Raw genomic sequence first — 13,863 nt, 5'->3', positions numbered from 1 at the left:
TTGTCGCATCAAGTAACCAGTAACTTAATTTTGAAAAAAACTGAAGCGTTAGATTAGAAAAAAATGAATCATTAATATCTTTAATAGTCCGTATTATCGCATTCCGTATCACGATTGAAATATTTAGCACCTCGATTCAGTGTTAAATTAATTGCATCATGTTATACGATGTAATTAGCGAATTATAACAAATTAGCGTCGACTGTCGAGATCAGTTATGTAAAAGAATTGAATCTACTCAAATATGAAGTCCATGGGAATGATATTAATAATCTAAAGTAACAAATTGAATGATTAAATTAAAGAAGAAATTAATCTTTAATATCCTCCTTAATGGTGCTTGTTATTGTGTGCGTTATTAAGTATGGCTGTTTCTACTGTGCCAGTCAACGTGTTAATTAATGAAGACTTCAATCGCTTTAATAGCTTGAGTGGTAGATCGGGATCTTTTAAAGTAATTCAGTTCTTTTAATGAATATCAGGGGTAGATTAATATTATAATATTGACAAGAAGTTAGTAATATTTGTTAATGAGTATGATGTTACCATTAATTATTAAAATATTTTATTAAAAAGTGAAAATTATCTGTATTGAATATTGTCAAATATGCATTGTGAGGAGTAATTAAATAATTAATAATTCCTGTATTAATTATTAAAATATTTGTTTTACCAGTAATATAAATTTGATAATATTGGACGATTATCATTAATTACCTAATTGCTCCATAATTTGATTTTTATTTTTATCTTCAATTTGTCGTAAAATATTATTAATCATTAATAAAGTTAAATAATAACTGCTGACCTACTAAATAACCAAGGCATCATGCAAACCTAGTATTATTGGAAATGTAAAATCGTGAGTACTCATGCATGCGATGTTTCGCAACAATTGCAGCTTCATTTTTCCCTCGACAAGCATATAATATGTGAATATTCTTTCATCGCAAATATTAAAAATAACAATACAAAGATCCGCATTCATAGCTTTGTGTTTATTATAATGACAAAGGGAAAAGGACTTCATTCTGTAGTGTACCTTTTTTCCTGATTATTATAAATTGAAGTACAGAATGAATGGGTTAATGCAGGGCTTTGAAAAATATACGAATCCTGTTTAATTAAATTGATAGAGATGTTCAAAGTAACAATATCTCTTTAGAATTCAACTGAATATTGAGTTAAGTAATGTTTGCACGTAGCCTTAGAGATTTCTCTTTGGTTTCACTTTATGGAGATTGGTTCGTTCAGATATTAGCTTTTGCTATGCACTTCTAAAATATTCTTTAAGAAATTAAAAAAATTATAAAACAGCAATCAAAGGGCGAAATTATATTCCTTTTCAAAATTAAAATAAAACTTATGGAACATTGGGTTAAATAATAAATAAAACATCCATCATCTTAATTTATTAAGAAATAAATGTCTTTTTTTAAAAAGTATTTTCCTGTAGCAAGTTCGTAACAATGTGTACATTAAAAACCAATCAAACAGTACTGATACTATCAGCAAACACAGCTGGCACGAAATTTCACGCAAACACAGATTCGAAGTAAACGTTCGATCAACGTTGCAAAGCAACTGCATGAATACACGATTGTTCGTAAGCGAATGTAAAAAAAAAAAATACGTGTATAACCGTTAGCGTACGTTAAACTGTTTCTCTATTCACGACAATTCAACTCACGTGCAGCGTACAGTGAATGACTTAGTAGACAAGTTGTGTGCAACCCACGCATGGAAGACTCCTCAGACTTTCACCCATCTTACTTGGACGACCCACCTGGATTTCTTTGCTTGCACATCATTTCTAAAACGCCTCTTCTATTATTATGTAATTGATTCGTTCATTGTTATTGAGAAACAGGTACAAATTGCATGATCTTTCATGTCAACCCCTTCACTATCTTCGTTCATGTACTTTAGAAAGAGAATTCTCAAAACTTTCAGAGTGTACCTCATTATTACTTTATTAGCTGAATATAAATTATTTCCAACGTTACTAAACAATTTTTGTAGAAATTTTACAACACATTTTATAATGTTACTGACACTAATAACGTTCAATACCCGAGGTCAGGTTATAGAGACAGCAAGAAATCGTGGTTAATTTAGAACGGTGACTAATGCACAGACTTTCAACGTTAAATTGTTCAATGAACACAGATGACGTATACGGAAAAGCCGCATGGAACGAAGTAGAAGCTGCGAATTCTTGAGCTGTTATAAAGTACAGCTCGTTCCATTATACATGTAGAGATGTTCCGGGAATTGGAGCGATATCCTTGTACGCGGTATCTTCTTCGCAATTATTCCACCGCAAAGGGTAGATAAAAAGCAGATTGATTAAATACGTGTCCGTCTCGTATAAGGACTGATCGTCGGCGGGATTCTTTCTTGTAAACTAGCCTTGCAACTTTGTCGCGACTAGAGAGCTCTTTGTTACTTTGTTCCTTGATAGTCGGTTTCTCAAAGCTTTTATAAGATTAAAAGTGAAAAAATTTGAGAATTTTTAGAACTCGGAAAATTTTGAGAATTCCTCTATTTTTGGGAGCTTGGTTAATTGAAAAATTCTTAATTAAAATTCCCCAGATTTCATAATTTCGACGAATTCTTTCTCTCCGAATATCAACAACAAAATAAAATTGATTTGTTGCAGAAATGAAAGAAACACTTGTAATTTTCCTAAGCGTTCTCTTCGCGAGGACGCTCGGTCTGCCAGGAGGAGCACCACCGGACTCCTGCGAGGATCTAACACCTCGTCATCCTGGGACCTCGAAGCAGAACGCTCACCCAGCTCCTTATCAAGTTTTACCAGCTGCGGGACAGGGTAGAGTCCGTTTGATTTTAGGAAGTCCTCATGGTCTTGCCTACGAGGGTTTCATGATAGTCGCACGTGACGCGGATACCGGTGAATTTGTTGGCGAGTTTGCAAACTTGCCCGACTCGGCGAGGACCATCGAGTGCACGCAAGGTGTAAAAGTAAGGGCGCATTACTTTTGCGAAGAAATTATTTTCTTGCAAATTATGAACTAGGAATGGTATTACAAAATAAGCCATTCATTTGCGAAGTCAATTAACTCCAAAGAACAAAAAATGGAAAAATTGGTGAAGTATAAAAAATTAAGAATTCTTAATTTTACTTATAAACTTACAAAACAGCTTGTGTGTTCAGAAAAAAAAATTGAACATTTCGACCAAATACTCGTACTTAATTACAAAGTCCATTTTAGCTAATAAGTGCTTTCTCGATAAGATCTTTTTTTAATCAGAATTAGACATTTCAAGTACGACGTGATTCACGTGCCATTCGTTTTCTGAAGGTCGTTAAATAATGTAATGTGTCGATAAAAATACATTTTTTTACTCTTTCTTTTGTTAAGAATGCTGTGACTCACACGAATACCAGTAAGAAGCATAACCTCGAGTTTGATTGGGAGGCACCTGTGGATTATGAGGGTACCATAGTTTTCAAGTGAGTACATTTCTTTATTATTTGTTTAGGAAATTTGTGGAATTATTATATTTGAATAAAAACGTGCTTACTCTGCTTTGATGCAACGGTACACACAAGTAAATGCAGCATGACGATACGGTTGTTGGGCGTGCAAAGGGAATAACTCATTGGAATGCGGAAGCAAGGTGAATCGAGTCACGAAAATCAAGCGTTACTGTACTTTCACATTAAATCCTCTCATAATTCATATTAAACGTCACGATCCGGTGATTCTGAAAGGTCTTTATAATCACATAGTTGCAATACTATTTTCGCTTTTTGGTACTGCTAATTAAACACCTATTAAAAATCAAATTAACATCATGTTGGCATTAATTAGTCATATGAATTAGACATTAAATCCTGTGGCACGAAACTGAAATGTTTTCGATATCGAGAAATTTATAGAAAGTGAATTATAATAATTTGATTTTTGACAAAATATAGTTGGAGAATAGATGACTTTGAATTGTGATTTTAAGTAAGCAATTTATCAACATATTTCTGTCTCAGATTGTATTATCAAACTTATATTTACCATAGAAGATAATAATTCCTATTTATATTTGCCTGGCATAAGATAAATAAGTTGCTACTAGAATGTAGTAGATTCAAGTATAAGTAAAGAGTAAATTGACATAGGCTTATAAGTTATATAGTCAGATTTAGTACATGATTTCCTGTTGTGATAACAAGTATTACAACTTATGTACAAAACATCGTTCTGAGATTATCATGTTTATTTTATTGCTTCTAATTATCATTTCACCCAATTCCTATTTCTGAACATTTTTAAACTGCAGAAGATATCTATTTAAAAATTTCTGAATTCCGAAGTAGAAAATCTCAGATTGACTGGCGCAGTAGATTTAGTCATATCTACAAGACATACGATAACATGAATTATTAAAAATTTCAAAGAGCAACCTTTTAATGTAGATACTGCTCAAATTTCTACATTCAGGTTACTATTGCGATTTAAAATTTCTTCTCTTTAATTTTCAATTTAATCCAATGAAATTAGGTCATCGTTGATTCTTCTATAAATCAACGTCTTAAGATCCTTATGAATTAATTTCTTTTGCCATTTCGAATGATTAATACAACCTTAATGATATTAAAAATCTTTTTCCTTTCTTTCTTCATTTTTTAATTAGGTAACTGAATGAAATTAGGTCACTAATGACTCCGGCTATAAATGAATGTATATTTCTTTAGCAATTGCAAATATCTAATATAAAATTATGTGAAACAGCCAACCTGTCAAATTAAAGACACCCATCACGATATTTCTACGAACCGGTCGCAATTAGGACAACTAATTAAACGTTCATTTTCCATCGGGAAACTCGGTCTCGGGAGCAAAGTGTGCGCCTAGTAAAAGCACGCACGTGATACCACACAGCAGGCTTCTGTTCGCATATGAATTACGATTAGAAACGAACGCGTGGCACGGTTTAACCGTGTCTCGTGTATGGAATACAATATAAACGCGGCATAACGGTGCGAGAAACGCCGGGGACATTCGTTATAAACTTTTCCGCTTGTAATCGGTGTCACCGGTTATTCCTGAACGGTCAATTAATGCGGCACACCCAGCTCCATTAAAACTTGCTCGAATTAATGCCGACGGTAATAAATTAACCGTGATTTTCGACCGCGAATTCTTTCCTTCGATGGAAACTATCGATGCGAATTTTTCAACATCAACTTCTAACTGTTACTCGTTCTCAACGTTGTATTATCCTGCAGTGTTCCCACGCCTGCACTGTAACTTATTACATCACGATGACCCGGAACGTTGTAATTTATACGCTTATCTTTTCAGATGAGGAATTATGGATCAGTGTTTCCTTTCCTTTTTTTTTTATTTGATTTTTGTTGGAATTATTGGAGTGAACTTGTATCCTATTGCAGTAGCGCAACTATAATTGTCCGATAGGGGGAAAATTCTTCGAAAATTTGTTGATATTTATTAAAAAATGGGGTTAATTTATGCTTGTGCCCCTGATAAGGTATTATCAGTACTGATGAGCGAATAAATATTGAATACTAAATAAAAGGATGAAATACTAGAAGGAAATTCTTATGAAATATATGTCTGATTCCTTGCACGGCTGTATGTGCTACGGAGTGATTGATATATCGAGGATTTAGCGTGTCAGCAACTAACAAATGACTCGTAGATGGATATGTCTTGTTACGGATTACTTCTGTCACTATTTGACCACCATCCCAAACAGTTGCTATGAAAAATGTGTTGCGTGGTCCGTGTTCTAAACAGCAAGACGTTTCAATTGATGAAATTCAATTTGCAATATAATAATATGTTAGTAAAAGATTTGTATCTCTAGTTGTATAATTAGGTATACTTTAATAGGGAGGAAGATACATCATGTTAGAATATTTTACATGGCAAGATAAATTAAGTCCTCTTTATTCATTTTGTATTACACCTAAGAAAGGAAAAGAGTGTTTTTCAGAGTACAAAATGATTTAATTAATAGCATTTTTTCAATGAAATCTGAAAGGATTATTAGTCCATCAGCTACAATTCTCTTCATCTTTTAACGATTGTATCAATATCGTTCCTCACGTGTCAGTGATTCTCGCCTTTCTGAAATACTCTCGTTTCCCTTTCACTGACCAGACGAAACCGTGCATCTCGACCATTTACTGATGTTTCGTTTCTTTTTCTTGGCGTAGGTCCACGTTCGCACAGGATTACAGCACGTACTGGGTCGGTGTCGAATCGCCAAGAGTTAACGTTCGCAAGCGATCCATCGACGTGTTGACCTCGTCTACGCCGATCACCACGTTGCGAACAAGCACACCGCCCTATTACAGCCCGACCGTCGATTACGAGGTAAGCATTCTCTTCCTCGACTTCACGATCACCAGGCAAAACGTGTTTTTCACACCCAATAATCATCGGAAAGATTCGATGATCAGGTGCTCTTTTTGTCGAGGGAAGAGAAATCGAAGTTTGCTATTGAATTCGATGTATTTAACGAGCACTATGGACGTAACTGGAATTTTTTCTGGGATGGGTCATAACTCTTAGAAATTCTGAAATGTTTGAATTTTACACGAATAAAAGATTTTTTAGAAATTTTGTTTCCTTTCGTAGGAGATTCCTTTATCAAGGAACTTGATGGTAGAATGATTAATAATGATCGTCAGGTAATTAATGATACGTTTTTCCTAGGAGTGGAACGTATTGATAAACGATCTAGGTTGAACTATTATTTTTCTAATCAAAAGTAAAATCATGTTTCGACGAATATCCTTATTAAGATTCACGAATGTATTATGCATGCATATATGCGTAGACTAGTTAACTATACCACGCAAAATGCATAATTTCCACGATAGGATGGTAATTTACTTTCGTGAATCATGGTCAATGATGTTTACCATCATCAGATTTGATCCTTGTCGCATTAGGAAGCATGGTTAACCCTTTGAATTCGTAGTAATTATTTTATTAATTTGAAAAAAGAAAGAATAATCTCGCGGTTGATAATGAGAACACGTGTTCATCTGATCTTTATTCAACGAGTAATTAGAATAATTGTCAGTTTAATTATGGCGGTCAGTACATGATTCTCTTCAACGATGCAACGAAACGGGCTTACTTAATGAAAATAAAAAGCTTGGAAATGTATGTAGCAGCGGTTAATGACCGGCAACACTTACTCCACACCAATTATTCTGTTTTCCGAGCTGTGTCTAAGTTGAAGGCCGGTCATGCTACTTTAGATTTTTAAACCTATGTTTTGTTTATGAACAAACTTGTAATTAAGCACTGCAATTAAGTAATCAGTTAATTTATATTCAATATATGATTATAGAAGGTATTATTAAAATATTAGGTGTACAAATTAATTCAGTGTCTTTAGTATTAATTCTTCTTAATTACTATTTTACCAAACTGAAATATTTTATTGAAAACTTAATTTCTAATTATTTAATTCATAGTAAAATAAAAATTTTTCCATTTCATGCCGTATCTGACTACACGCGACCCTATTTCCACTACGTCGGTCGACGCATTAACGAACGACAAATGACAAGATACGGGTCAAGTGATTTTTTGCGTGTCGTCCTCGTTACCGGTCTACTTTCGAAACGAGATCGTCGTGAGAAAAGGCGAATGAATCTGCCTGTTTCTCGGTCGGGAACATTATCGATGAGTTTCCAGACTGTAGGTCTGCAGCTACCCCATTAGCTGCTCACCATGCAGCTTCTGTACGCACGTATATATTACGAAACAGCATTCGTTTATATTTTGGATGAAAATAAATCTTCCAAGAATCTGTTGAAAGTTTGCCCCCTCCTCCTGATTCATGACTTGCGATAAATGGATGTTGCTTGATGGATGAGTTTTGTATTAACATTTATAGTATAGCAACTTCCATTGTTTCATTTTCGATTAAGTTACCGTGCGAGATATTTAAATTTCTCGATATAAGACATTTAGATTTATGGAATCTTATGGTCCTCATTATTATACAATGCAAACATTTGAATTTAAAATTTTGAATATTCCTCTTGTTTAGCCGATCAATGCGGAGGATCCTTTGTACACCGGATGTGGCACAACGAAGAATTGTTTTGGCACACCGGAGAAATGTGTGGACACGAAAAATTGTGTCGCAGTGGTCGCAATTCTCGTTCGTGGCGAACGATATCTCTTCGAGCTTCAAGCAAGCGGCAGTAAATATGTCGCTGTTGGTTTATCGGATGACAGCAAAATGGTAATTCTGCGATTTTGGTTTTTTGTATTTCAATCAAAATTTCTCACCAGTAAACTAATATATATATATAGAAAATTTGCAACGTGATGTAACAAGGAGTTAATAATTTGAATGAATAAAGGTTTACTTGATTAATCATTTGTTGCACAGGGTGACGACAGCGTGGTAGAATGCACGAACGAAGAAGGAGAAATTGGTTTGCATATGTCTTGGAACTCTGGAAAGACTAATATACGGCAACCCATGGTTCGTATACCATTATACATGCTCGTAAGAGAATGTTAAAACACTCTCTCCAACTGAATATTAAATTCAACCGTACGAAGTAATGAGCTGTTTAAGTAACGAGTTTCATTCGTTTATTATTCGAAGCTTCACGAATGCAAAGTTGATGAAGCTACTTATATCGTGCAAGCTGAACCGGTTGAATATTTTATTCGAACCAGCTAGGATTTCATTAAAATTTCAATTCGATAAAGCTTTGCTACGGTAGCAGTAGCCAGAAATCCAAAAAAATGTTATTCGTTTATTATTAGTTCTCAGATGTCTACAATTTCAATTTAGTTCCTTTTAATAATGATTTCATTAATCCTTTGCAGTAGCACAACCAGGCGTGAAAAGGGTCGGTGGATTTCCCTATTAGATAATTATGGTTACTGTTTTACTTTCATACGTGTTGTGATATTGCTCCATTTTTAATTTCTTTTACAGCAAGAAGGTGCTGTTCAAATGGAGTCCAGTTCTATCAAGGATGACGTGATTTCCTGTAAATTCTGGCGAGAGAAGACCACGGTTATTCAGGGTCGCGAATTCGACCTAGTCAATAAACCGTACAATCTTCTTTTAGCTGCGGGCAAAGCTTTAAGGAGTACGTAATTAGTAGTTTTCTCTTTGTCTTAAAAACTTGAAACGTTGTAATGTGGAAGACAAAAATTATAATCTTGAATAGGGGGGTCATAGAATACTTTTTCCAATTTTTCCCAATGTGCCATAGTACCTTTTACAAATTATTTATTACAAGGTTTTTAATTAATCCTATGACTTTATTCTGCTTTGAGACAGCATAAAATTTTTGTTAGTCAAAAAAAATTTTCATTACTGTTCAGAAGGCTGTAACTTCCTCACAGGCTTTTCTACCGAGGAGGGAAAGAACAAAGCTCTAAAAACTCGGAACAATAAAGTCCAGTGTTCCTCGCGAGGATGCACTCCACGCTACCAAGCACATATCCACCATAAAACTAAACCTTCAAACTCAAAAACAGCTGCGTATCACGAGTTGGTCGCGAACCTCGTAAACCTTTGTCAGCTTCTAATAAATACTCTCTCGTAACAGTAGCTTCTTCTTTCTCAAGTTTTTCGTTCAACGAAGCCTCTATTCCCTGAGCTTGTTGAAAAAGGGAAACTTCCAGTTTTTTTATTGAATTGGGGCTCCCTAAACTCTAAGACTCAACAATACCTCTACTGAGAAAGTACTAAAAAATATTAATTTATTTTCCAAATCTTTAGATAATGGCGTTGGTTTCCATGATGTAGCTCACGCCGCGACTGGTGGTGCAAAATTATTAGCCGACGTTGGAGCTTTCTCAACAGCCAGCAACATCCTAATTCGTGTACACGGCGCCTTGATGTTGGCGTCGTGGATCGGTACAGCGTCCATCGGTATCCTTCTCGCTAGATACTACAGGCAAACATGGGTTGGCTCACAATTATGTGGAAAGGATCAATGGTTCGCTGTAAGTATTCATTTTTTTATGGTTTAAATCAGTCACATTACCTATGAAATGACCTAATATAATGTCTGTACGAGGGTCAACGGTGGCAATATGATAACGTCACAGAGTATCCTCTTTCTTTCAGAATTAACAGGGATCGTAATTTAAAGCGGACACGTTAATCGTTTCGAGTAATCAGATTTTAATTGACGGACATAGGGGAAAAACGGCCCTCGCAAGTAATGTGTGTTTTATATCAAACACCGTTTCACGATAAACGTTTTTTGGTAATTAATAAATTGTTTGTCGATCGAATACACCTTGTTCTATTTATTTGTGCAGGATGAGAGATGAAAGACATCTCATTTGAATAACTGGATTATTTTTGTGAGGGGCTGTTTTTTTCCCTTACATTTTCATTCGATGACATTTGTTAATTTAATTTAATTTAATTGTTTAAGGTCGCATATACCTCGTGGCTATTAGCGACCACTGTTACATTTGTTGATAGTCAAACTATTATGTAGCTATAGTGAGTTGTACAGTTCAATGTCTTTTAGAAAATTCACTACATTTTTACACTGGTTGTGGCTGTTAAGCAGGGTGCGAACTTCATTAAATGCATGCTATACTTTCTCAAATTATATAACAATTTATTTCTAAGATCAGGTTCGTATCTATTGCTTTTGAAAGGAGGTAACAGGGTTAATTAAATGCTCTTTGATGGTTTCTTTTGAATATGAAAGAGCAAAGGGTACTCGAAGATTCTTTTCTTTTTTATTTAAATTAAATCCCAAGGCACGTGAACAGATTTCCTTCTCGTACAGATAATTACCGTTTTAACTTTCACGCGGAAGGCGGAATTTCTTTTCGAGTACAGTACACTTGACGCGGTTGAAAAGCTCGAGAGCTTGAATGTAACGGACGAACGCTTAAACTTGGCCGATGTCCAAGGATAATATTGAACTTATCTTAGACGGTTGAAGGATACTTATTAACTCTTGAGTGTTATTTAACTTTCGCCTCGAGCGTCCACATATTATAACAACGATATCCTTATCTATCATTTGCAGCAACGTTTGTTTCATTTTATATTCATTAAAAGTTTTACCAGCGACAAATTTAATTGTTTATTTTAATTATAATTTGGCCATTGATAATTCTGCATGTAGGTCGTCAAAGTGTTGAATTTTCTATATTAGATTTTTGTTATTTTTTTGTTCATTCAAGTGGCACAGATTCTTTATGATACTAACGTGGTCGATGACGATCGCTGCGTTCGTGATAATATTCGTCGAATTGGGTGAATGGAGTTCCGAGGTGATACACGCGTCCCTTGGATTAGCCACGACGATCTTAGCTTTTGTTCAACCGTTTATGGCAGCCTTGAGACCTCATCCTGGAGCACCGCGAAGACCTCTTTTCAATTGGGCACACTGGTTCGTTGGAAATGCAGCGCAGATTTGCGGCAGTAAGTTTCACCTCGTCTGTTTAATATTTTTCTTTTTCGTTCGCCATGGTTAGCCGCTGCATTGAAATTCCTTTCACAGTAATCGCAATTTTCTTCGCGGTCCGGTTGAATAAGGCCAAACTCCCGGAATGGGTCGACTGGATTCTGGTCGCCTACGTTGTATTCCATATCCTCACTCATCTTGTACTCACGGTAAGAATTACACTTTCGTATTTAGAATTCTTCTACGCGTTTAAGTTCCTTATAGAAAGTCTTGTGAGATCTTTTTCTTGTCTTCTTTTATGAAAATTGTAGAAAGTTTAAGATTCTAAATTCAGACGGTTTCCATTTTCATTTTGCAATTGGTATTATAACAAAGACAAGCGATGTATGTTACAGTTTGTCGGTTGTGCGTCTGATAGACAAGCTAGTCAGAGGGTGAATTCATTTCCAATGAAAGACATGCATTCACGAGGTTCAATGGTCCATCCGGATGCAAGACAGGATGCACCCGTAAGTTTCTTGCTAATAAGAATGGTTGCGATGCGACTGGAATCTAAAAGATACTGTCTCATTTGATATTCTTGTTCAATAGCACGCTGGAATCAGGAAATCCATCTTCGGCATCTATTTCGTGGTGATTGTCTTATTCACTGCGGCTCTCATTGTTATCACTGTATTGGCACCGATAGAGGACACGTGGGTCACTTTTACGAATACCATAAAAAGTTATTAAGCTCTTCGAAATCTATGGGATTTTTCAATCGTTCAACACCTCTGTCATACGACGAATTATTATCGTCGCGATAAAGTTTGGAACTGTTTCGCACACGGTACGGTAGGTATATTCTCAAGTGACTGTTTATATGTAAATGAGTCTTCAATCGACGCAAGTGATGGTTTACAGGAAACCATGGTTAAAACGTGAATTGTACGACAATATCGTTTGACGTATCAAAGTTTGGATAACAGTTTGGAACTGTCGATAATAGAAATCGAAACGAACGGTATTATCGTATAATAAACGGCGACAAACATAAGACATTGGTTTCATCATTTTCTTCCTTTACAGCTGGTTGCTTTATATTGGATTGGTCCATCGTTTCTAATGTGAAAACTTAAGATTTTTTTACAATATAGCTAACCTGAGTACAATAGGTAATGTGAGAAATAGTTCATAGTAAAACGGTTCAATTTATAGACCAACCTAACGTGTACTCATATTTTTAAAGATTTTGCTGTTGTTAGACTGACTTTAATCGTTTTTAATTCGAATAGACGAATTACAAATGTACAAACACACGTCCAGAACAGGATTACGACTTAACCACGAGATATATATTATACATTTACAAACATAAGGAAGGCATTAATTTGTTCTATAGTGCTTGTTGTTAGAATCCTTTCATTTTTCTAAGGTGCTCTTACATTTAAATCCACATTTCTTTCCAATAAGATATACGCTGAATTTCTATTTATGATATAACGTTTACAGTATTAGCTTTTATAACGTATTTTTGATTTTTACGATTGTTTTAAGATTTATTTTGTATTACCAATAGGTGTTTCTTCTATATATGAATGCGAACAGGAGTTTGCACAAGTATTAAGAACTGCGCTTAATTAACCGGTATAATCATGTTTTTTCCATATGTTATTGTTAATGAATAAAACAGAATCGCACATTTGCGCAGAGGAGATAATATAATTCAGTGAGACTATTTTTTAAATTTAAATTTGCGCATAAACGGAATATGAATTATAATACTGTATGTATTTGGATATATACAAAAATATCACTGTGACAATTTTTCTTATGGCCTGTAATAATTTGTTTCCTTTTTCTATTCCATTAGAGGAGGCTGGAATTACTTTTTCAATAATTTTGAGAATGCACGAATCACGAATTTCCAAAATTAGTACAATTTGTGGATCAAGCATAAGAAAGAATTTTCTACTGTAGCTATAATAATTTTGTACACGCCTCAGATTTTCCTGGTTCAGAGCTTTCTATAGCAACGGATTATCCGTTTATCGTTAAGGCCCTATAGAGAATGAAGCGATGGTTGAACTCGATTAACTGCAAGAGGCCGTTGTTAATCGGTTTAAGCGGTATTTGAATTAACTTAAAGGATAAGTGAAAGTCGGGGACCGAGCGAGCTACCGGTATTTATTTCTTTTAAGTGAAAATCGTTCGAGCCCTCGTCGCCTTTTTAAATTGAAAATTTCATTCCATTTCAATGATCCTGGTCGGACTTTATTTTCCTTCGTATTTCGTTAACCAACTGTGAATTTCAAATTTAAGTTCCCTTATTAATACGCTTTATTGTCGCGTGTATTATGATACACTTAAACAGATACGACTGGAATAAATTACATTATGTACAACCAAATGAGTTATACGTATTCTGTACACGAGGTACCAAAATTATTTTTCGATAA

At 34.9% G+C, this 13,863-nt stretch overlaps 1 protein-coding gene across 3 annotated transcripts in view; it reads left to right on the top strand.

Annotated features, from left to right (window-relative positions):
• Positions 1 to 13,863, top strand: part of LOC117603126 (putative ferric-chelate reductase 1 homolog) — a 17,353-nt gene extending 3,490 nt beyond the window's left edge. The window contains exons 1-12 of one of the 3 annotated variants that reach the window (XM_034321950.2): positions 717 to 1,870; positions 2,663 to 2,985; positions 3,387 to 3,478; positions 6,206 to 6,365; positions 8,062 to 8,259; positions 8,410 to 8,505; positions 8,971 to 9,127; positions 9,766 to 9,992; positions 11,202 to 11,442; positions 11,522 to 11,634; positions 11,821 to 11,934; positions 12,017 to 13,863. In XM_034321950.2, coding sequence (XP_034177841.1) covers positions 2,665 to 2,985; positions 3,387 to 3,478; positions 6,206 to 6,365; positions 8,062 to 8,259; positions 8,410 to 8,505; positions 8,971 to 9,127; positions 9,766 to 9,992; positions 11,202 to 11,442; positions 11,522 to 11,634; positions 11,821 to 11,934; positions 12,017 to 12,157 — 1,860 coding nt within the window. In that variant the 5' untranslated portion in view covers positions 717 to 1,870; positions 2,663 to 2,664 and the 3' untranslated portion in view covers positions 12,158 to 13,863. Of the gene's footprint in view, positions 1 to 716; positions 1,871 to 2,662; positions 2,986 to 3,386; positions 3,479 to 6,205; positions 6,366 to 8,061; positions 8,260 to 8,409; positions 8,506 to 8,970; positions 9,128 to 9,765; positions 9,993 to 11,201; positions 11,443 to 11,521; positions 11,635 to 11,820; positions 11,935 to 12,016 lie in introns of those variants that run through there. The other 2 variants (XM_034321949.2, XM_034321948.2) reach the window with 2 other exon arrangements.

The sequence above is a fragment of the Osmia lignaria genome, chromosome 12 (genome assembly GCF_051020975.1).
Source record: "Osmia lignaria lignaria isolate PbOS001 chromosome 12, iyOsmLign1, whole genome shotgun sequence".
Lineage (NCBI taxonomy): Eukaryota > Metazoa > Arthropoda > Insecta > Hymenoptera > Megachilidae > Osmia > Osmia lignaria.
This window is presented reverse-complemented; position numbering and strand designations above follow the sequence as displayed.